The 23,163-nt window shown below is 46.7% G+C and overlaps 1 protein-coding gene across 1 annotated transcript in view; it reads left to right on the top strand.

Moving 5' to 3' along the window:
• LOC119956723 (dual oxidase 2-like) overlaps window positions 1–23,163 on the top strand; it is a 107,028-nt gene that overhangs the window by 37,907 nt on the left and 45,958 nt on the right. The window contains exons 10-19 of the mRNA XM_038784060.1: window positions 375–462; window positions 2,029–2,131; window positions 3,911–4,083; window positions 6,888–7,063; window positions 7,888–8,006; window positions 13,336–13,473; window positions 16,083–16,196; window positions 17,547–17,749; window positions 20,094–20,279; window positions 21,209–21,434. Coding sequence (XP_038639988.1) covers window positions 375–462; window positions 2,029–2,131; window positions 3,911–4,083; window positions 6,888–7,063; window positions 7,888–8,006; window positions 13,336–13,473; window positions 16,083–16,196; window positions 17,547–17,749; window positions 20,094–20,279; window positions 21,209–21,434 — 1,526 coding nt within the window. The remainder of the gene's footprint in view (window positions 1–374; window positions 463–2,028; window positions 2,132–3,910; window positions 4,084–6,887; window positions 7,064–7,887; window positions 8,007–13,335; window positions 13,474–16,082; window positions 16,197–17,546; window positions 17,750–20,093; window positions 20,280–21,208; window positions 21,435–23,163) is intronic.

The raw sequence follows: 23,163 nt of genomic DNA, 5'->3' as shown, positions 1-23,163 counted from the left end.
GGAGAGCGTGCAAATGACATACTCACAGTCCCCCAAAGCCGGAATCGAACCCAGGTCCCCGATGCTGCGTGGCAGCAGTGCGAACCAGTGTGCCACCATGCCGATAATCTATGAAACGCTTTTTGACATTTCTCATGTGTGGGGATGTTGTAAACCAGTTGATAGAGATTGCTTGATTTGACTAGTAATGAACCCCATTAACACTGAACGATGTGTTGCCAGAATAATAAGACGAACTCGCTCGGACCGTGTTTTATTTCTGCATCGAGAAATTCCTAAATTCTAATTGCTTCGCAACTGGATGCAAGTGAAATGCATAAACTGTTCTGAAATTGAGTGAAATGCCAATACTATCTCCTATTTGGCTCTTCCAGGACCAAAGAGTGCCAGTTTCAAAATGTTATGAATGTTAACAGAGAAGATCGAGCTTTTCGAGTGTGTAATAACTTCTGGAGCAGAGAGGTACGATGATGTAATGGTCACAGGACAGAATGGGAAATTGAAATGGCGTGACTTTAAATACACATCATAGCAAGTTGTGAACTGGAGATTAATAAACCTGCTTATCGGAGGAATGGTAACAGAAAGAGAAAACGTATCCCGATGCAGATGGAATACCATGTGGCAGGCGCTATCTAATTTGGTCTGAGAGATTTAAAAATAGAAAACAGATCATTTTGAAGGTTGAGATACTGGAAAGTGTTTGCACGTGGAGGGACCTGGGTGTCCTCGTACATGAATGGCCGAAAGTTACATTCAGGTGCAGCAAGCAATTAGGATGGCAAATGGTGGGTTAGCATTCGTCACCAAGAGCTGGATTTTACTGCATGCCATTTTTCCCACCCACACCCCCTTCCCCCACCCAGACTAAAAACTGGGTAGTGGATTGCCCGCCCCCACAAAGGCCGACGGCCGGACGGCCATTTTACGAAATGGAAGCAGAATTAATTGTCGAGAGGGCCAATGTCCCACCTCAGAGAGCTGTCTGCCAATCTGATTGGCCGGCAGCTGCGTATCGCAGAAATGTTACGGCCCAGAAGGAAGCCATCGGCCCATCGTGTCTGCACCGGCTCTCCAAGCGAGCACCGTGACTTAGTGCCATTCCCCTGTGATTTCCCCAGTACCCCGGCACATTGTTTCTATTCAAGTGATCATCCAATGCCCTCTTGAATGCCTCGATTGAACCCTCCTCCCTCACACTTCCAGGCCGTGCGTCCCCGACCCGAAACTCTCTCAACAAAGTTTCTTCTTTTGCAAAGCACTTTAAACCTGTGCCCCCTCGTTCATGATCCTTTTACGAGCGGGGAGCAGTTTCTTCCCGTCTACTCTGTCCAGCCCCTTCATGATTTAAAACATATCGATCGACCCCCCCCTCTTGGTTGTCTTCTCTCCCAGGAGAACAGTCCCAACCTCTCCAATCTATCCTCATCACTGAAGTTTCTCATCCCTGGAACCACTACCTCTTCTGCACTCTCTCCAATGCGTTCACATCCTTCACTGTGGTGAACTATAGTTTCTTGGAGGGTCGAAGGGCCTGTTCCTGTGCTGTATAGTCCCAGCAGTGCGAGACTCACTAGCATCTTTTCCTGGGCAACTAGGTGAATAATAACTCTGGCCTTGCCAGCGACGCCCACATCCCGTGGAATAATCTTTAAAAAGGCCCACAGCAATGTTGTTGACTCTCAACTTCCCTCTGAAATATTTGCCACCTCTTGGCTGCCACCAGCATCCTCTAAAGGGCAATTAGGGATGGGCATTATAGAGTGATGGCCTTACCAGCAAAGCCCACATCCTGAAAATAAATACCAATGTCACCCTCTCATTTTAGGTTAATATTATGAAGGGCAAGATCAGAGCAGTAATAAAAGTTTGCGGCACTTTTTGCTGATGTGTAAATCAAAATACAATCAATACACGTTCTTACAACTGTTAATCTACTTCAAGGATATTTATTTGCGGCACATAATCGTTACTGGTTGATATTTCTCACCCATTTACTTGCAAGCTTTGTTATTTTCTTGCTGCTAGAATCCGAATTTCAAAGGACCACAGGACATAGATGACGTGATTCTGGGGATGGCTTCTCAAATTGCAGAACGGGAGGACAATATTGTGGTGTCAGATCTAAGAGGTAAAAATCTTTGAATCAGGGTTTAAAGAAAGTTGACGGGTTTAATTCGAGAGATGCCAGAAATTAACTGGGGCCCTTTGAGGGCCGAAAGCAAGTTAAAGATGTGCATGGAATCCCTTGGGACATGCAAATTGGACCTACCTATTTTAGTCATATTTGTGTGTCAGTAAACAGAATGTGTGTTAACTGCAACAGCAACTGGCTGCTGCGGCAATTGGTGGTTCACTGAGGTGCTCTCCTTCCTGGTACAAAGCGCATTAAACAGATACCCCAGAAAGCCCTATAATGCTTTTTAAATGTTGCGTGATGCAAGCATTATTTAGCGTTGAACGATAAAGGTTCTATGTTACTTCAAAATATTTAAGCTTCACGCACCCGCGGTCAAGCTGTATCAAGTGGAAAGAAATGGGTTATAATGACTGAAAATGCTGTCTGCTTAAATCGGACACAAATGAGGGCAATTCCCCGACCACATTGTGCCCAAAGCAAATCCCGCTATGTTGGGAGAATTGCGGGAGAGCCCCAAAATGGGATTTGCGCCGCGCTCAAATCAGTTCTCTCAGCCGTTCCAGCTGACGTGATCAGGATGCTGCCCAGAACCCGATCACAGCTCATTTCCATTTATTTTAATCTCTTCAACGAGATTAAAGTTTAATCCTGGTATTCACCTCCCCCCACCCCACATCCCCCCCCCCCCCCCACCGCCCACAAGCGAGAATTGACCCGGGCGTGATTTATGACTGGACCCTAAAAGTGGGGACCAGGCACCAGGGACACTGTGGAACAAGGAGGTGAGTACCCTCTCTATATTTACCTCCAGGGTGCAGAGGTGGGGGTCTTGGGCTGGCTTTAGCGGCTCAGGCCGAGGGTCTTTCCCGGGAATGGGGGCCTTGTGGCAAGGCTTTCCTCTATAGCCTTGAAAACTATTAAACTCTCTTCTAGAAAGTCAATTTAAATGATCTGTTGGATGAAGGTAAAAGTCTTCCTTCTGTAGCCTTCAAACCTTTGTCTCTTCCAGCATGTCAATATCAATGCTCTGTCAGATGAAGGTAAAGGTCTTGCTTTTGATGTGTTATAAACCTTTGAAGTGTTTTTTTCACATTCAATTCCATTCCCCTTTAACGTTTTCAAGCCTTTGGGCATACTGAGAAACCTAAAATCTTTGAACTGCATTATGTACATTCAATTTCACAGTCCATTGCCTTTTGGCAGCCTCTTGATTGACAGGTATAGGCTATTTCAAAGGAAGTATGGGCTTTGTTTGCTTTTATCTCTCTTCATAGTCCATAAACTCTGAAGTGCTTCCCCTTTTGAGCAGATGCTGTTTCTAACTGCAGTTTATTTCTGCTGGGGTTTCCTCTGTTCTGAAATCCTTCCTAGAAAGACCAGGTGTTTTGACTGAGTCCTTCCCCCTCACACACAGGCAGTGTCAAATTGGCAGTGCCAACCTGGTGACAACAGTGCCCTGGTATATTCTCCATGGCAACATCTCAGCCAATCAGAAGCAACTAATCAACCATTCAGCGCCTTTTTCTCATGCAGTGCATATGCTGTTTCTTCTGAAATCTTCTGAAATCTGACATTGTTGCCTCTGTCCTGCTAAGTGCAAGATGAAAAGCTTCGACAGCGTATCTCTTTATTCATCAATATTAAAATCTGACCAGTTTTCATTCTTTTTTTGCACTGTTGTATTGGTGTGGAAACTACTGTTCTTCTCTTGTTATTTGGCTTTTTAAAATAGTATGTAGTCTTGCTAATTGAGGTATTTACCTATTACAGATTACATGTATGGACCTCTGAGGTTTACAAGATCAGACTTGGTTGCTCTCGATATCCAGAGTGGGAGAGACAGTGGTCTTCAAAGTTACAACCAAGCTCGTCGACTGTTTGATCTCCGGCCGATTACAAACTGGTCAAATATCGACACACGCCTCCACAGTGAGAATCCAGAGGTTAGATTACTGCTGTCCCCTGTCTTGAAAAGAATAAACGTTGCTTAATGTAAAGCAATGTGCCTGTTTTAAAATACAATTCTCCACAGAGTCAAAAGCACCAGTGATTTATAATAATAATCTTTATTATTATCACAAGTAGCCTTACATTAACACTGTGAAATTACATTAGTTACTGTGAAAAGCCCCTACTCGCCCCTACATTCCGGCACCTGTTCAGGTACACGGAGGGAGAATTCAGAATGTTCAAGTTACCTAATAGCATGTCTTTTGGGACTTGTGGAAGGAAACTGGAGCACCCGGAGGAAACCCATGCAGACACAGGGAGAACATACAGACTCCGCACAGACAGTAACCCAAACCAGGAATTGAACCTGGGACCCTGGTGCTGTGAAGCCACAGTGGTAACCACTGTGCTACTGTGCTGCCCACTTAATGTCCACTTAATGCCCACTTAAATCTGCCTCTTAATGCAATAATTGTCCAAAATATTCCACCACTACATCAATTTGAAGTGCACGGGGCAATTCCACCTTTCCTAGGATCTCAAAATAACAAATGCATCATCCTCCTTTGCCTCTGCTATCATCAAATGTTGCCTCATGAAGGCCATTCAGCCCATTGTGCCTATGCTAGCCCTTTGAAAGAGCTGTTAAATTAGCCACATTCCCTCACTCCCCATCGCCCTGCAATATTTTCCATTTCCAGTACATATTCAATTTGTTCTTGAAAGTTTTTATAAATTAAGGGGGAATTTAGTGTGGCCAAATCCACCGATCCTGCATGTCTTTGGGTTGTGGGGGGTGGGGTGGGTGGGGGGGGGGGGGGTGAAGGCCCAGCTAGACACGTGGAGAATGTGCAAACTCCACGCGGACAGAGACCCGGGGGCCGGGATCGAACCCAGGTCCTTGGCCTCGTGCTAACCACTGCGCCACCGTGCCGCCCTCTGTTCTTGAAAGTTGCTGTTGAATCCAGATGATCACCCCTCAGTGTTAAATAAAGATTGTTGCCATCTCCCCTCTGGTTCTTTCATCAATGTTGTGACTTCTGATTATTAACACAACAAGCAGTGGAAAAAGTTTTTCCCTAATTACTGTAGTAAAACTCCACGTAATTTTGAAGACCTCTATTAAATCACCCCTTAACTGCCTTTGCTATAACGAGAACAATCCCAACTCCTTTCTTTTCTGCACCACACTGATATTATTTTGGCAAATCTCCTCCACACACCAGTCAAATTCTTGACATCCAGAACAGGACACTAAGTTGAGGATTAAACAGTAATTTAGAAATGTTTAGCATAATTTCCCTGTTTTTATACTCCACAAACTATTAAAACTGAACCTTGGCACCACTAACCAAGATTTTCGACCTGCGGTCTGGTGCACAGAGTCGGGGAATTTCACGGCTCGACTAACCCAAGCTAAAAAGGCCTGTACATCAGATTTTCAATCGGGGGGGGGGGGGGGGGGGGGGGGTGGGGTTGGGGGGGGGGGGGGGGGTGCGTGGCAGGAACCAGTGAGGAGGCTGCCTGGTGTGGGGCAGGCTGGGCAGAAGATCTGCCTTTATGCTCTGGCACAATGTTTGAATTAATTTTGAAAAAGAATAAAACAAAAAAAAAATCCTTCAAGTTCTCACTCCTCTCACTTTCCCACGCTCACCCCATGCCCCATCTATGCCAACTCATAGCTCCTGACCACCTTCCCATGGTTCCAGGTACACCCATGCCAACTTAGTGGCAGCACATGTGGCATGCACCTCCCCCCCTCCCATCTTTTTCCCTTACCCCCGCGATGTCAACTCACCCAGCATGCTTGGATACTTCCTTGACAGCTTCCACACTTCCTTGACAGCTTTGACACTTCCTTGACAGTTTCAGAAACTGAACAGTCCTTTAACTTGGGTTTGTGCATAAACGGTGCATCATCTGTTTATTTGTAACAATCCGAAAGGGTGCTTTACTTCTCACAAAGCGGTCCTGGGACCCTATCCAAAGAGGTACTTTACAATTCCAAAAGAATACCTGGCTATCCAAATGAGTGCAGCAAGTTCAGATCTCTCCTTATCTGGTCTAATCTTCACACTCTGGGTTTCACACTCCTGGCCTACCAAAATCGTATTGGAGGCAGCGGCGAACGGTGCTTGTCCAACACCTGGCCCAACTCCCCCTTCTGCCCCTGCGAAGGTGGGAAATGTCAGATTAGGGGGTGGTTCCTATAAATTTTGGCCATTTTGGGGCCGAAGACTTCCTGATTTACTTTGCTTTCAGCTCCTATTGTCTACGCCCGCAATGCTGTTCCACATCATGCCCGTAGGCCACTTCATCAAGGCTCCTCAGCAGAAAAGGCAGACCACCAGCAGAATCGTGCCCCCCAAAGCAGAAAAATGAAGAAAATGAATGAGTGAACAGAGGGAGGGAAGCTATTTCCATTTGTGTCAGCTCTAGCTCCATGGTGGTTCTTCTGAAGCAGAAATCCATGAGTTAAGTTCCAATCCAGGGAATTGACCACAGACTCCAGGATGTCACTGAATCTGGCGCAGTACTGAGGGAGTGCTGCACTGTCTATGGGAGTGGAGGGGGGGTGCGGGGGAGTTCAGATCAGGTGTTAAAATGAAGCCTCATCTGCTCCCTCTGATGGGAGATCCCATGGCATTTTAGGAGATCCCATGGCATTTTAGGAGATCCCGTGGCATTTTAGGTTCCTACGTAAATAGCATTCATATATTCAGACTCTTGGGTATGTAACAAATGAATCATTTTGCTGATCTTCCTTGACTGATGTATTGTCTCTCCTGTACCCCAGCTCTTCAACCAGTTGGCAGCACTGTACAAGAACGATATTTCCAAACTGGAGATGCTGGTTGGAGGCTTTCTAGAAAGTGGTGGCGACTCCGAGCGACTCTTCCCCACCCTCATCAGAGACCAGTTTGAACGCTTACGGGACGGAGATAGATTCTGGTTCGAAAATACCAAGAATGGGTGAGCAGCGGCCACGTTTGTTTATTCTTCCCGCTTGGAAATTAGTGAGGGCTGTTAGTAAGTCGTGACAAATTTTCCTATAGCCCACTCTGGAGAGAAAGCTGCAGTCTGGGAGGACTATTGACATTGCTCCAGTTGAGCTGTTTTTAAAGAAAACGACGTGGTCATCAGGGTGCCCTCTGGTGCCGCTGTCTTTAAAGGTGGTGGAAAATCTAGATAAGGATGTTAATTCTGACACTCTCCTCAGGAATCACCTTACTCCCCAACAATCCAGCAGCCTAATCTTGAACTCGAGAAAGGAGTTTCTGCCTGGTTGATGTTGGTCTTTTAAAAAAAATCAGTAAACAGTCTTTCGCACTCCAGCCCTTGAAGGAATACATTGATAAAGTACAGAATGTGACATTTTGACGAGTGCTTTTGACAAGTGACACATTAATTCGTTCCCCGTAGGCTACTGTGTATTTTTCTTTGACAAGAGCTTTTTACTATATTTAATGCCTATTATAATCCACACGCTACTTTCAAGGAATAGCATTTTTGCTTGAGAGCCAGTGGTTGAATTAGGGAGCATTTGCTGTAACTGAGAGATTTGGCTACATGCACAGCTTGAACATTTACACTCTGCATAACAGACGCAATTATGAACAGATCCTATTACCAGGCATATCTATCCATACATCTGGCATCAATTGGAGGAGGGGGTCTTAAACAGGGGGCTGGTAAAAAATAAAAGTGTAGGTGTAGGACTGGAAGCACAATCTCAGTGACAATTAAAAGGAGTGCTCATTGACTGGCTGATAACCTATAAATTGCATCTCCTCTAGACTTTTCACACCAAGTGAACTTGAAGATATTTGGAATACCAAATATGCTGATGTGTTACTGGTGACAACAAATGCAGAGCCTCAGCATATTCAGCGTGACGTTTTCTACTTGAAGGACGGTAAGCAGCATGCGCCGAAGCAAAGCAGTCCTTCAGCAATAATGTTAATTTAAATATCTAACAATAGTTAGACTCTGGAGTCTTTTAAATAGAAAGGCAAAACTGAGATGGGCAGCACGGTAGCATAGTGGTTAGCACAATTGCTTCACAGCTCCAGGGCCCCAGGTTGCATTCCCGGCTTGGGTCACTTTCTGTGTGGGGTCTGCATGTTCTCCCCGTGTCTGCGTGAGTTTCCTCCGGGTGCTCCGGTTTCCTCCCACAGTCCAAAGATGTGCAGGTTAGGTGACTTGGCCATACTAAGTTGCACTTAGTGTCCAAAATTTCCCTTAGTGTTGGGTGGGGTTGTTGGGTGATGGGGATAGGGTGGAGGTGTGGGCTTGGGTAGGGTGTACTTTCCAAGAGCTGGTGCAGACTCAATGGGCCAAATGGCCTCCTTCTGCACTGCAAATCCTATGATCTGTTGCGAAGTCTAGGTTAGTCCCAGAAATGGCAACATTTCCTCTTCAGTTGTCTGGAAATGTGCAGCTCCAACAACACTCAATGAGCTCGCACCACCCAGGACAAAGCACGCCGCTTAATTGGCACCCCATCCACCATCTTGAACATTCGGCCCCTCTGCTGTCCGTGTACCATTAATCACTGTATATGGCAATCGCAAGTAAAACGCGTGACATTGATTATCCTATCAAGGGCTGAGTGGCGGCGCAGTGGTTAGCACTACAGACTCGCGGCGCTGAGGACCCAGGTTCAATCCCGGCCCTGGGTCACTGCTCATGTGGAGTTTGCCCATTCTCTCCGTGTCAGGGTAGGTGGATTGGCCACACTAAATTGCCCCTTAATTGGAAAAAAAAGAATTGGCTACTCTAAATTTATAAAAAGAAAAGATTATCCTATCACTGCAGACAGCTGGAACACCTTGGTGTGAGTGATTCTTGTGAATTAGTAGCTGCGAGGGAGTGTCTTACAATAAACCTGAACCTGAAAGACCAGTCTGGATTGCTTCTTCAACCTTGGGCCCTGGTTGTAAGTAACAAAGGGGCTGGTTTAGCACACTGGGCTAAATAGCTGGCTTTTAAAGCAGACCAAGGCAGGCCAGCAGCACGGTTCAATTCCTGTACCAGCCTCCCTGAACAGGCGCCGGAACGTGGCGACTCGGGGCTTTTCACAATAACATTGTTTGAAACCTACTTATGACAATAAGCGATTTTCATTTAATTTCAATGATAGTGGAGGATGAACTTTAAGCTTGATGATTGACTACTGTATATGAAACCTTTTGTCTCAATCCTCTGAGGAAAAGCAAATGTGCTGTTGCTGACAATGCAAGTCACGGAGTGGCGGAAGTACGGTGCAGGATTGCAAGTTTGTGACTGTCCAGCTGTTATTTTCTGACTCTGAACCATGTCAGCGATGGAAAGCTGAAGTTGAAATGTGGACGTGGGTCACTTCCGTAAGCCTGAAAGAAGCAGTGTATGAAATTCGCATTATCGTTACCAGCCAAACGTAAGATCAGGAGTAAAGTATTTTGAGAGTGAAAAGTGGATGATCTGTCAGGGGACTGAGCATAAACTCCAGTCGGACAGTGAACCGGATGCAGACCTGAGGGAGTGCTGCACTGTCTGGGCAAGGGGTTCAGATCAGCTGAACCTTCTGTAACAATTTTTGGATACATTTAACAAAGAGGACGAGTTACTTGAAGCAGACGAAACCTGGTAATCTTCGATGGGTTTAGGAAATCAGAGCATCAGTCCATGGAAAAACATGTCATGGATTTTGATAAATGTTACAGGAGACGACAGAGATGTGCACTTGAAAATCCAGAATCCGAATTAAATTCCTGGGTCATGCCCGGATTTTCCATGTTTGTAGTGGAGTTCCCTAGGGGTCAGTGTTGGCACTCTTGCTCTTCCAGATACGACCTAGACCTTGGTGTGCGTGGCAGAATTTAAACATTTGTGGATGGTACAAGATTTGGAAGCATTGCGAACTGTGAGGATAGCACAGAACTTCAAAAGGACATAGGCAAGGGGTGGCACGTGGCATGTTGGTTAGCACTGCTGCCTAAGGCACTGAGGACCCGTTTTCGAATCCCGGCCCCGGGTCACTGTCCGTGTGGAGTTTGCATATATTCTCCCCGTGTCTGTGTGGGTTTCATCCCCACAACCCAAAGATGAGCAGGTTAGGTGGATTGGACACGCTAAATTGCCCCTTAATTGGAAAAAAGATAATTGGATACTCTACATTTATAAAAAATAAGGAAATAGGCAAGTTTGGGGACAAATGGAAGATGAACGTCAATGCAGAGCAGTGATGCATTCTGGTAGGAAGAACACGGAGGGTCAATATAAAGTAAAAGGTGCCATTCGAAAGGCGTACAGGGGCAGAGAGACCAGGATATAGAACATACAGTGCAGAAGGAGGCCATTCGGCCCATCAAGTCTGCACCAACCCACTTAAGCTCTCTCTTCCACCCGATCCCAGTAACCAATAACACCTAACCTTTTGGACACTTAGGGCAATTTATCATGGCTAATCCACCTAATCTTTGGACTGTGGGAGGAAACCGGAGCACCCGGAGGAAACCCACGTAGACACGGGGAGAACGTGCAGACTATGCACAGAAAGTGTGCCAGCGGGGAATCGAACCTGGGACTCTGGTGCTGTGAAGACACAGTGCTAGTCACTTGTGCTACTGTGCTGGCCTGTATATATACGTAACTAAGTCACTATTGGTGTCTGGATAAGTTAAAAGCATGCTTAATGAAGCTTTCTAGCTCCCTCGGCTTTGTTGACAGGGGCATAGTGCACAAGGGTAAGGAGGCCCCCAGTGAGGAGGCTGTTATCTTGCAGAAAACAATAGTTTGGCCTCAAACGGACTATTGCAACCATTTATACGTGCCATACATTCAGAAAGATGTGAATGCATTGGACAAAATGAAGAGATTCGCGAGATTGATTCCAGGGAGATTGGAATTGTTTCTGTTGGAGAAGACAAGCTGAAAGGCGATTCAATAGAGAGACTCAAAATCAGGAGGGGGTCTAGACAAGAGTAGGTAAGTAAGAACTGTTCCCACCGAGAATGAGGAGGCACCGATTTAAGGTAATTGGCAAAAGAAGCAATGGCGACATGCGGAAAAACATTTCCATGTAGCAAGTGTTTAGGATCTGGGATGCGCTGCCCCAGAGCACTGGTGGAGGCAGGTTCGAACCAGGCTTTCAAAAGGGAATGAGATTGTTATGCAAAAAGGAAGAATGTGCAAGGGTCATGGGGAGAAGGCATTTTATGTTAAAATGATGAGGGGGAAATAATTTCTGTTTCTTTCACAATGGCTTATGTATATTTGGTGAAGGAATTGTGGGATTCATAGGTATGCAAATGTGGGTTAATTTATTTCTGTTTCGATTCAAAAGAATGTTCTTTGATTTATTTTCCTTCGAAATTCAAGGAATAGCGGGAATCTGTCAATGTCCTGTTAATCATTGTGTGCACCAAATACCTTGTTAAGGGAACGGATAGTTAAACACGTGACATTGATTATCCTATAAATACAGATATTTGGAACACTTTGGCTGAAGAGTGTCTTGTGGGTTAGTAGTTGTGAGGACGTGATTTACAATAAACCAGCTTGAACCTGAAAGAGCTGTATGAATTGATTCTTCCACCATCTCCCCGGGTGTAAGTAACATCCACCACCGATGCACAATGGCAGCCACGTGTGCACTCGACACAATGTGCTGCAGCAACTAACCAAGGCACCTTTGACAACACCTTCCAAATGTGTGACCTCTACCACTTAGAAGGATGCAGGTGCCTGGGAACCCCTCTATCTGCAAGTTCCCCTCTGTAATACATACCCTTCCAAAATACACACCATCCTAACTTGGAAACATAAGACCATAAGATATAGGAGCAGAATTAGGCCACTCAGCCCATCATGTCAACTCCGCCATTCAATCATGGCTGATATTTTTCTCATCCCCATTCTCCTGCCTTCTCCCCATTACCCCTGATCCCCTTATTAATCAAGAAACTATCCATCTTTGTCTTAAAGACACTCCGTGATTTGGCCTCCACAGCTTTCTGCGGCAAAGAGTTCCACAGATTCACCACTCTCTGGTTAAAGAAATTCCACCTCATCTATGTTTCAAAGGATCGTCCCTTTAGAGTTAGATTGTATCCTCTGGTACTGGTTTTTCCTACGACTGGAAACATCCTCTCCACATTCCCCTATCCAGGTCTCGTAGTATCCTGTAAGTTTCAATAAGATCCCCCCTTATCCTTCTCAACTCCAATGAATACAGACCCAGAATCCTGAACCATTCCTCTTACGACAAGTTCTTCATTCTAGGGATCATTCTTGTGAACCTCCTCTGGACCCTTTCCAAGACCAGCACATCCTTCCTTAGATACAGGGCACAAAACTTCTCACAGTACTCCAAATGGGGTCAGACCAGAGCCCTTCCAGCCTCAGAAGTACATCCCTGCTCTTGTACTCTAGCCCTCTTGACATGAATGCCAACATTGCATTTGCCTTCCGAGCTGCCGACTGAACCTGCACGTTAACCTTGAGAGAATCTTGAACAAGGACTCCCAAGTCACTTTGTACTTCTGATTTCCTCAGCACTTCCCCATTTAGAAAATAGTCTATGCCTCCATTCCTCCTTCCAAAGTGCATGACCTCACACTTTTCCACATTGTATTCCACCTGCCACTTCTTTGCCCACTCTCCTAGCCTGTTAAAGTCCTTCTGCAGCCCCCCCCCCCCGCTTCCTCAATCCTCACTGTCCCTCTACATATCCCTGTATCAATGTCGATGTTCCTTCACTGTCGCTGGGCGAAAAGCCTGGATCTCCCTCCCTAACAGCACAGCGGGTGTACCTACACCTCATGAAGTGCAGCGGTTCAAGAATTCAGCTCACCACCTCCTCTTCACGGGAAATTAGGGATGGGCAATAAAATGCTGGCCTGGCCAGCACTGCCCACTTCTCGTGAAAGAATAAAAATAACATTTTCTATTTGCATATCGTCATGTCCAATGTTTCAAAGAAAAACAAGTCCAGACATTGTGTCATATCATCAGTACTCTAATCTTTAAGATGCAAGAATACACATGAATGCAGAGTTCATTTACCAAGAAATTCTCCAACTATTCGATTGTGTAACCGTTTTATTTTTATTTTGATACTCTCAACAGATAACATTTAGAAAAGTGATCCTCACGCTCGTCCGTCTGAATATTTTGAAAAATCAAAGCAATTCCTGCGTTGGTATGTTTAAGAAGTGTTTCATCGCAATTCCCTTACTCATTCTTATTTTTTATGCCTGCAGGTGACCCATGTGTTCAACCCAAGCAGTTGGATGACACTGACCTGGAGCCCTGTGTAAAAGTCAGCACAATGCATTATTTTGAAGGCAGCGGAGCAGGCTTTGGAATCCTTATTGTGGCACTTTGTTGCTTCCCCTTAGGTTTGTACATGTGGGGCTGGATTATTCGTTTGGGAGGCTAAGTGCTGATGCCAGCGGAGCATGTGTGGTCTTTTACCACCGAAAAATAGGCGTGAAACCCTCACCGTTTCCAGTGGTACCGGTGAGGGGTTAGCACCGGCGCCGACTGAAACCCCCGGCGCACGTGCCGAAAACGGCCGGAGAATGGCCGTATCCCGGGACGTGCATGAGCACGGCTGACGACCTGCACCGGTCGTGCCGTACCAAATGGCGTCAGCCATGCGTGACCCCAGCCCACCAACTGCGAGCCCATAGCCCACCCCTCTGGACACCCCCCCAGTGCCTCAGCCCAGGAAGAAGCCCCCTCCCCCCCGGCCAGCGGCATGGATTCACTGCCGAGTGTGGCGGTGCTGGACACATTCCCGCAGCCTTCACGCCGGGTCCCCGCAGGATTGGGACCACCCGTGGCCCGCACCGTCGGGAATTCCACCCATCGGGGACGGCGCATCGTGTGTGGGCTGGCCGAAGACATCCAACGCCATTGAAATGGAGCGCAGCGTGTGTCACGATGATGCTAGTTTGGAGGGGGCAGAGCATGGCGGACTGGAGTCAACCCGGCGCCGGCCCCAATTTTGTCGCAAAAATCCTTTCTCCGCCCGATCGCCACAGACGATTTCATCATCGGGCTACAGAGAATCCAGCCCAATATCTTTATATGACAGAGAAGTGGACACGCCATGTATGTTCATTGTAGATTGTGAGCTCTGATTACTGCATCCAATGCTGGATGAGCAGAAACTTTTTCTGACCATGTATTGGAAAGAGCAAAGTCATTGGCTTCAGACCTTGCCACCAACTCTAGCACTCTCCCTAGCAGCTGTCTGAAGCTGAACCAGACTGTTTACGACCTTGGAGTCACATTTGACCCTGAGTCCAGCGACAACGCCATCAGAACTGTGTATTTCCATCTCCGTAACTCCACCTCACCTCACCTCGTCTCCTCCTCAAACCCTCATTTGCTACCACCAGACTTGAACAATCAAACACACACCTAGCAGGTATCCTATCTTCAGCCCTCCATGAACTTGAGATGATGCAAAACTCTACTGGCCCTGTCCTTACTCGCACCAAGTTCCGCTCCCTGTCACCCCGGTGCTCGCTGACCTACTCCATCTTTCAGTCGAGCATCGCCTCGATTTTAAAATTCTCATCCTTGCATTCAGATCCCTTGCTTCCCCCCACCCCCCACATCTCTGCAATTTCCTCCAGCTCTACAACATTCCCAAGTATCTGCGCTCCCATAATTCAGCAAATCCCAGATTTTAATCGTTCCACCGTTGGTGGCCATGCCTTCGGCTGCCAAGACCCTAAGTGCTGGGACATCGCTGCAGGAGTTCCTTAGGGTAGTGTCCCAGGAACACCTGTCTCACCGATGACTTTCCCTCCATTATGAAGGCAGAGAATGTTGCTGCCAGCTGGCACAAGAGCAAACCATCCCATCATTCTGTCGAGATTTGAATGAGAGTTCCAGAGGTGGCAGACCAGAAGACAACTTCGTCCCAAAGTCTCGCATCCATCTCCTGATTCATTTTACACTCTGTGGTGCCTTGAATGCGTTCCGGGTTCTCGCAACATCGGGCTAAACCTGTACTTTGTAATGAAGAATTCTGAATCTCAACACAGTGCGTGTGAATTCAGAACTTCGCTTTTTGGATGTTTGGCCCCAACAGGTTTGATTCACAATTTTATAATTATAGTAATTCCAGGTGCCTCACCTGTTCCACATTCAATGCTACCCCTTAAGTTTTGAGCTATTGGGCGTGATTCTCCATTGCCCCAGTCGCGTTTCCCGGTAGCGCCACGATTCTCTACTCCCGCTGAAGTCACCCCACGGCACCTGGAAACCCCGGGTCGTGCGGGTGCATTGCCAGCGGGAACTGGGAATCCCAATGGCCGGAGAATCCCAGCCAATAAGTCTGTCTAGATTCGGAACAGTCCAACTTAGGTCGCATTGGATTCGAAAAGAACTTTACAATTCATAGTTCTAATCCAGAAAACCAGGAGCTGAAGAGTGGGACTGAAGCCAACCTTTACACATTTTGAGCTTTTGCTTACAGAGATATATTTGACATAGAACACAGAATTTACAGTGCAGAAGGAGGCTATTCGGCCCATCGAGTCTGCACTGGCTCTTGGAAAGAGCACCATACTTTGGCCCACGCTGCCACTCTATCCCCGCAACCCAGTAACGACACCTAACCTTTTTATTGGACACCAAGGGAAATTTATCACGGCCAATCCACCTAACCTGCACATCTTTGGACTGTGGGAGGAAACCAACCCAGACAGGAGGAGAAGGTGTAGACTCCGCACAGACAGTGCCCCAAGCCGGGAATCGAACCTGGGTCCCTGGAGCTGTGAAGCAACCGTGCTGACCACTGTGCTACCGTGACAAGCATGCACCTCCAAACCCAACAACCACATTTTCTGTCTCCTGCCTGTGTATAGGAGCACAAGTGAATCCCGAATTAAAGTCCGCTACCGTACCACACTGAAATACTCAATAACTATGCAATTAGTATTGATCTCTGCTTTAATACAACATAATAAATTATGTTTTTTATCACCAGCGGCATTGTTACTGGCTTTCTCTGTAGCTGCTGTTCAAAAGAATGAAAGTAATAAGTTGCGGAAAAAGAAAGTTTTTGTGAAGTCATCAACAGATTCGGAAAATAAAATCCGAGGTATTACTTATAAAATTGCAAAATAAAATATTTTATGTGGTAGAGTTGCAACTTTGATTGCTGACTAGACCTTCTCGTTGCTAATCATGGATGACCGGTTTCACCCCACTTTTGAATTTATTCGAGGCAGAGCTGGACAGCGTTTTCTGGTGGACGAGGGGTCAACGGCTGTGGAGCGGGCAGGCAGGAAAGAGGAATCAAACTGATCAGCCATGCTCTTATTGAATGGCGGAGCAGGCTCGAAGGGCTGAATGGCCTTCCCCCTCACCGAAGTCCTGCGTTCCATTTAATGGAGGCAGTTCCCCGAAATATTGCAAACGTTTTGAGATGCCAGATGGGTGCGAACTGAAAGCACGCCACGTTGTCGGGAAACCTGTGGGCGGGGGATGTGCTGCCGGCGGGGCCAGAGAATGCCGCCGTCAGCGTACGGCCTGAGTATTCCGGCCCATATATGTCATATTTTCCGCGGATCATTCAAACTTGTCATCCAATAAGTGTTTCAGGACTTTGGCATTTGTGCGAGGTGGTGGGCATTCGTTGGAATTTCATTTGAGAGCATATAAATTAAGGCCTATTGATTCAGTGGGGTGGTTGGGTTCGGAGGCTCAGGCGTATAATATTTGACCCTGTAAATAAATGTAAGACTGAGTAAATATTGACCATGAGTTACACATTAACAAAACTCTACTGTTTTCTTCAACATAGCTCTGTGGAGAACCTCTTGCATTTTTCATGTTGAATGGCATTGCCAAGTTACAGATGACATGTGTCAGCACCCACCACTGAAAACCATGTTCCCTTCACTTGAAAACATTCATGTCAGCAGAAAGACCTGAAGAGACATTGACTTGGCCTGAGAAATGAAAGGACTGCATTTCCCAACCCTTATGTATTATAAACCTTAAACTACTAAACTTTCACCAAAATAGGTTACTGTTTTTAGGCATTTTGAAGGTGGGCCCTGCATCTTGAGTAAATATAGGAAAAGGGGGCAGGCTAGGAGTGTATGACCCTAAAACATTCTTATGTTCCAACAAAGCTTTTCTGGTTGTCCATTAATTTGCGTTGACAGAAAAACCGGGAGGCATCTTCACTGGGAGGCATCTTAACTGGGAGGCATCTTCACTGGGATTATGTTCCTCCTTGCTTACTCTTCCCCAATTCACTAAATCCCCCCCCCCCCCCCAGCTACCCAATAACTCACAAGTACATGGAAAGGAATACTCTATCCTCACTTATTTTGGGACACGATTCCATGTTCCATAATCTCGACGTTGACATTGTTAAGGGGATCTTCTGTTATCGTCTGTAATCTTCCTCACCTGATGTATGTTCTCACATTACATTTAGTTTCTGAGTGGCAAGGACCCAAAGAGCCACTCCGGCCTGTCACCGTTATCTTTGACACCGAGAAGTGCATTAAAGTCATGGACAGCAAACGGGCTCTTATCCGAAACATCAACCTGTGTAACGGGGGCTTCACTGATATTATTCAATCCACCAATAATGGAGAAAAAGCGTTGATGCTGAAGGTTCCCAAGGAATATGATCTGGTAAGCAAGATCTCAGCCTTGCAGTGCACTTGTTTGTCTCTGAATGTTGTTTTCAGTCTTCAAGAGCTCCCGCCTCTCCGTTGTGGTTCGGATGCGCGCTACCAACGGTTACACAACTGGGCGTTCCAAGATTTGATTTGCCTGCTGACCTGCATTGTGCTCAGATCGCTTCAAGGCCTCACCCTTTCCGATCTCTGTAACGGCCTCGAGATCTTCAACTCTCCGAGGACTCCTGCCATTTTTAAATCCTGGTTTCTCGTGCATCCTCAATTTACTTTGTTGGCCTGAGAAATGAAAGGACGGCAAGGTTACTGGTTACCTTGTTCCTAAGCTCTAGAATTCCTTCCTTAAAACTTTTCATCTCCTCATCTCTCTCTTCTTTAGGATGCTCATTAAAACTTACATCTCCCGAACTCCCCCCCCCCCCCCCCCCCCCCCCCCATTCCCCGCCCCATCCTAATATATCCTTATAAGACTCAGGGCTGGATTTTCCGGCGCACTGCGGCCTGTTTTCCGATAGATGAGGCGGCCTGCCATTGGGCTCCAGCAGGATTTTCCGTCACGCCGTTGTCGAAAGTGTTTTGTGTGGTTCACATCCCCCGCTGCTGGGGAACTGACGTGGCGGGAGGTGTTGGGGGGGGGGGGGGGCCGGGGGGGGGGGGGGGGGGAGACAGGAAGATCCCGCTGGTGGGAAAGGCTGGCAACCTGAGCAATCGGTGTCAAAATTTGGTTGAGCGTTCTGCTTGGAAGCATCTTGGGGTTTTCAACTGCGTTTCTAGGCTTCGTATAATTGAAAATTGTTGGTCAAGTTCGACCCTGACGAGTCTCAAACAGGTTGCATTAAAGAGGGCATCAGTACGGTCCTATATCCTCATTGCCTTCCAATGAACCTGGTTGAAGATCTATATGGGATGGTACAGATAGCTTTAAGAGTCTGCAAGTCAGGAACAGTAAACAGGTCGCTATCGTAAAAACAGGAAATGGGGGCTGAGGTGGACCACTCGGCCCCTCGAGCCTGCCCCACAATTCGATATGGTAATGGCTGATACTTCACCTCAACTCCACTTTCCCATTCACCACCCCCATCATCCCTTGATTCCCTGGAGAGACCAATAATCTATTATCATGCTCAACGTTATCCACAACATGCTGAGATAGGCAACCCAAAGGTTCACAACCAGAAATTATTGTTAAAAATGCCGACAAGTCAAAGCTGAATGAAGTCAAAATTATTCTCAACGGCCACACCTTCCAGCTTGAGCAGCTGATTACCAATCAACCCAAGGCCATAATACCAACATGCTCACTGTGCTTAGGCTCTGTAGCTCAGAAAGGGCCACTTTCTTGCGGGAATGCGTGGTAAAGAGAACAATAGCATGCAACTAGAACACAGGGTTTAATAAGCATTGAAGTTCCAAGGGTTCGCCCAGACGGCCCATGGTTGTATCTTATTGAACTTTGTCATTTATCTTGGTAGCAAATACTACTCATTAATTGATTAGGGACCAGTCCTGCCTCTGGGAATCAATCTGGCCAATCGGCTTGCTTTGCTGAGCTCCATACAATGCTGAATGACAGCTTATTTTTATAACTGATAAGCCATTGATACTGCGGTGTCTTTGAACTTCTAGAGGGCCAAAAAGAAAAGGTAATGTTGACTTCATGCTTGACTTCTCGCATGTTCAAAGCTGCTCCAGCTTACAACTGGTGTGTCTTACACAGAATGGATTCACCAACTCACAAAGGAGTTGCCCAACTGGTTTTGGGCCGGTTTCCGCATTCATTCGCCAACAATGGATGTCAAAACTGAAAATTTATTTTAAGTCCGTTTTTAAAACGTATCTATTCATTTGTGGGAATTGGGGGTCGTTGAAAAGGGTTGAGCTATAATTGTTTAATAGACCACACTTATTGTTTGATCGACTGCACTTAAATATGAAGGGGACACAGGTGGCACTGTGGAGTTGGAGGAGAAGTGATTGTACAACACAATAAAACTGGAGCTGATGAAGACAAGGCTTCCTTTCTAGTTCTTACTACAGAGATACCATCGGACCTTAACACCACTGTCCCCCAGGGAAGAGAATTCCACAGTCTAACAGCCCTCGTAGAGAAAGAAAATTCTCATCTTGGTCTTAAAAATGAGGCCCTCTTATTTTTAAAATACCCAAGCGCCCGCCCCCTAGTTCTAGTATACTTCACAAGTGAAAACATTCTCCTGATATCGACCCTGTCAAGTCCCCTCAGGATCTTAAATACTTAATGCATCTGCCTCAATGTTTTTGGTAATATATAAAATGTGGCATCCCATGAACCTGATCTGAATGTGACGTCTTGTACGCAGGTGTTGATGTTTGAAGGGGCAGAAGATCGTAGCGCCTTTGTGGAAGATTTTAAAGCACATATAGACATGCATGGCATAAGTCTGATGATCCAGGAAGTGAAAGAGCGTACACTTTTGAAAGAAGCCGTGACAAAGCAGCAGCGGATTAAGATCTTGGATACATTTTTCCGCCATGTGTTTGCACAGGTATAGTTGCAGTTGCATCGATTTTGACGTTCGTCTTGTGCATGCGTACTGACCAATTTGTTTCAGTTTAATATTGCAAAGATATGGATGTGCAGTGTTACCCCAGTTGTGATTAGAATTTCATGTGCTGAAAGCTGTGATAAATTACAGTTAAAGGTCTCGATGGGTGGCACGGTAGAACAGTGGTTAGCACTGTTGTGCAAACCCTGACTGAAATGGAAATAGCATTCGGGGCACCACCCAATTTATTTGAATTCAATAAAAATCTAGAATTAAAAGTTAAAATGATGACCATGAAACCATTGTCGATTATCGTAAAAACCCATCTGGTTCACTCATGTCCTTTAGGGAAGGAAATCTGCCGTCCTTACCTGGTCTGGCCTACATGTGACTCCAGACCCACAGTAATGTGGTTGACTCTTAAATGACCCCCTCAAGGGCAATTAGGGATGGGCAATAAATGCTGGCACAGCCTGCGACGCCCCCATGATCGAAAAAAAAATGTAAATGGGTGTTGGGATCCGTCAACCCTGGTAGAAGTACGGAGGCTCCCAGGTGTGGAAGGGGACGGGATGGAAGACTTGCCTTTGTGGTACAGGGTTCAAGATGTTCATCAAAGCCGTAGAGTAAAAAGGAAGCCTGACAGCTCTCCCCTCCTCCACACTGCCCATGTCTTAGCCATTCCAGTCCAGGCCACCGCAATTAACCTATTTGTAATATATTCTTCTGCTTGTCATTTCAAAGCAGGTTAAGTTTATTTTAACAGTTTAATGCTTCCAGCAAAAACAGCCAAATAAATGCGAGGCAAACGTTGATTTGCTAATATTGTCGACAATAATAACCAGCTTATATTTAAATGCCTTTACGCGATGAACAGTCCCAAATGATTACTGTGTACCATTTATTTCTGTGCTGGTCGCCACCTTTAGGTCCTGGAGATTGACGGGTCAAACGCTGGTGACCTTGACAGTGAATTGTCGAAGAAGGCGAAGGAGACTCTGAAATGCGAGCTGACGCGCGCGGAGTTTGCTGATGCGCTGGGACTAAAGGAGGGCTCCATGTTTGTGGAGCAGATGTTTTCGTTGGCTGACCAGGATGGAAACGGCTACCTCTCATTCCGGGAGTTCCTCGACATCTTTGTCGTCCTGATGAAAGGTAATTCCGAGCTGGGGACATGAGGGCGGGCTGTAACTCCGCTGGACGTTTGCTGTGGCTTAGAGACTGACCAGTAGGGGTGCCAGTGACAAAGATTGGAAACCGGCAGAGTAGCCTATGGTATTATCGTAACTATCAGCATTACAAGGGTTAATGTAGTGTTGAGAGTCGCCACTAGAGGGAGATGGAGATACAACTATATAAGGCAGTGATGCTAGACCTTAGGGAAGGAGTGTATGCAGGAGGTAGCGAGTGAAGGTCATGAGAGCAGATAGTGTGAGCAAGGTTAGAGTATAGTTTATACCAGTAGTGAGATTAGCAATAGGTGAGTATAGTTAGATGTTATTGATCAGTTGTGTATTCTTAAGGACTGTGGGCGCGATTCTCCCAAACAGGGAGAAATCGTAAGGCTGGCGTCAAAAACGGGCGGGTTTGACGCCAGCCGCCCCCCCCCCCCCCCCCCCCCCCCCCCGGACCGGGAACCGATTCTGGGCCCCGGTCGGAGCTAGCATGCCGCGGCCGTGAACTTCGGCATCACGGGCTTAACGAATTTCGTTAAGCCCACTTGTCAGAGTTTGCGACGACTGACGCGTCACATGACGTCAGCCGCGCATGCGCGGATTGGAAGACTCCAACCCGCGCATGCGCGGATGACGTCATCGCGCATTTGCGCGAAACCCGCGCATGCGCGGGCCGGGATGCCCCTCAGCCGCCCCGCGAATGGATACAGCGGGGCGGCGGAAGGACAAAGAGTGCGCGGGAATCTGACCCGCTGCCCGCGATTGGTGCACACCGATCGCGGGCCCATGGCACCCTTGGCACGGCCGTGGTACTGCCGTGCCAATCGGTGCCATGGTTGCCAAGATCCAAACTTTACGGCCGTTTTTACGAACGGTCAGACCAGGTGTGTTTGACGTTCGTAAAAACGGCCGTAAAGGGCTTGGACTTCGGCCCATCAGCCAGCTGAGAATCGCTGCTCGCCGTAAAAAAACGGCGGCAGCGATTCGTGTCGGGAGTCGGGCGTGGGGGGGGGGGGAGAATAGCGGGAGGGAGTCAGACTAGCGTGGCCATAAACATTTACGACCCCCGCTATTCTCCGCACCGTCGTGAGTGCGGAGAATTGCGCCCTAAGTGTCAAATCCCTGTTTAGTAGTGTAAATAAAATCATAGCTTTGTTCAAGTTAAAAGTGATTCTGTGCTCTTTGTGAACACTACGCCAAATATCCTGAAATAAGCAACACAAAGAACACCACACAGCCCTGTGATATAGTGGACCTACTTGACTCTCTGTCCTCAATATATTCATGATGTGGAGATGCCGGTGTTGGACTGGGGTGAGCACAGTAAGAAGTCTTACAACACCAGGTTAAAGTCCAACAGGTTTGTTTCAAACACTAGCTTTCGGAGCAGTGCTGGACTTTAACCTGGTGTTGTAAGACTTCTTACTGTGCTCAATATATTCATTGCTGTTTTTTGGGAGATGAATCTCATCTATTTTGTCTTGTCTTAAATCTCATAGTTGCTGTCGGGTCAGGGAACCATTAAGTTGAGAGGCAGTACAAGAACCATGGGCAGGTGGTGTATGTATCTCAACGCCAAAGATTAACTAATGTGGATTGCTAGGGAATACAGTCCCTGATGGAGATGAGGACACATTATCAACGATAGTTACACATGTGATATGAAGGTGATCCACTAACTTCCCTTGATTCTCAACAGTTTAGCCAAT

The sequence above is a fragment of the Scyliorhinus canicula genome, chromosome 24 (genome assembly GCF_902713615.1).
Source record: "Scyliorhinus canicula chromosome 24, sScyCan1.1, whole genome shotgun sequence".
Taxonomy (NCBI): domain Eukaryota; kingdom Metazoa; phylum Chordata; class Chondrichthyes; order Carcharhiniformes; family Scyliorhinidae; genus Scyliorhinus; species Scyliorhinus canicula.
This window is presented reverse-complemented; position numbering and strand designations above follow the sequence as displayed.